General features: G+C 64.0%; 1 protein-coding gene across 1 annotated transcript in view; it reads right to left on the bottom strand.

The window, feature by feature from the left end:
• The window catches only part of ETH_00035465 (uncharacterized protein), a gene marked incomplete at both ends in the record, with an annotated part of 2,579 nt that overhangs the window by 624 nt on the left and 1,744 nt on the right, over positions 1-211 (bottom strand). Inside the window, one exon of the mRNA XM_013374556.1 lies at positions 29-209. Coding sequence (XP_013230010.1) covers positions 29-209 — 181 coding nt within the window. The remainder of the gene's footprint in view (positions 1-28; positions 210-211) is intronic.

Genomic DNA, 211 nt, shown 5'->3' on the forward strand with positions numbered 1-211 from the left:
GTTGCTGCTGCTGCTGCTGCTTGCTCACCTTGTAAGCCACAGTGTTGGGCAGGCACTCCTCGAGCTGCAGACTTGTGGCTGGCAGCAGCAGCGCGCGTGCTGCTGCTTCATCTCCGCTGCTGAAGTAGATGAGGCCCCAGGCGAGAGCAGCAGGGGGCCCCAGCAAAGAGGCATCAACGCCGCCTGCATGCGCGTTGCTGCAGCGGCTGCT

The sequence above is a fragment of the Eimeria tenella genome, genomic scaffold (genome assembly GCF_000499545.2).
Source record: "Eimeria tenella Houghton genomic scaffold, Eth_scaff2122, whole genome shotgun sequence".
Classification (NCBI taxonomy): Eukaryota; Apicomplexa; class Conoidasida; order Eucoccidiorida; family Eimeriidae; genus Eimeria; species Eimeria tenella.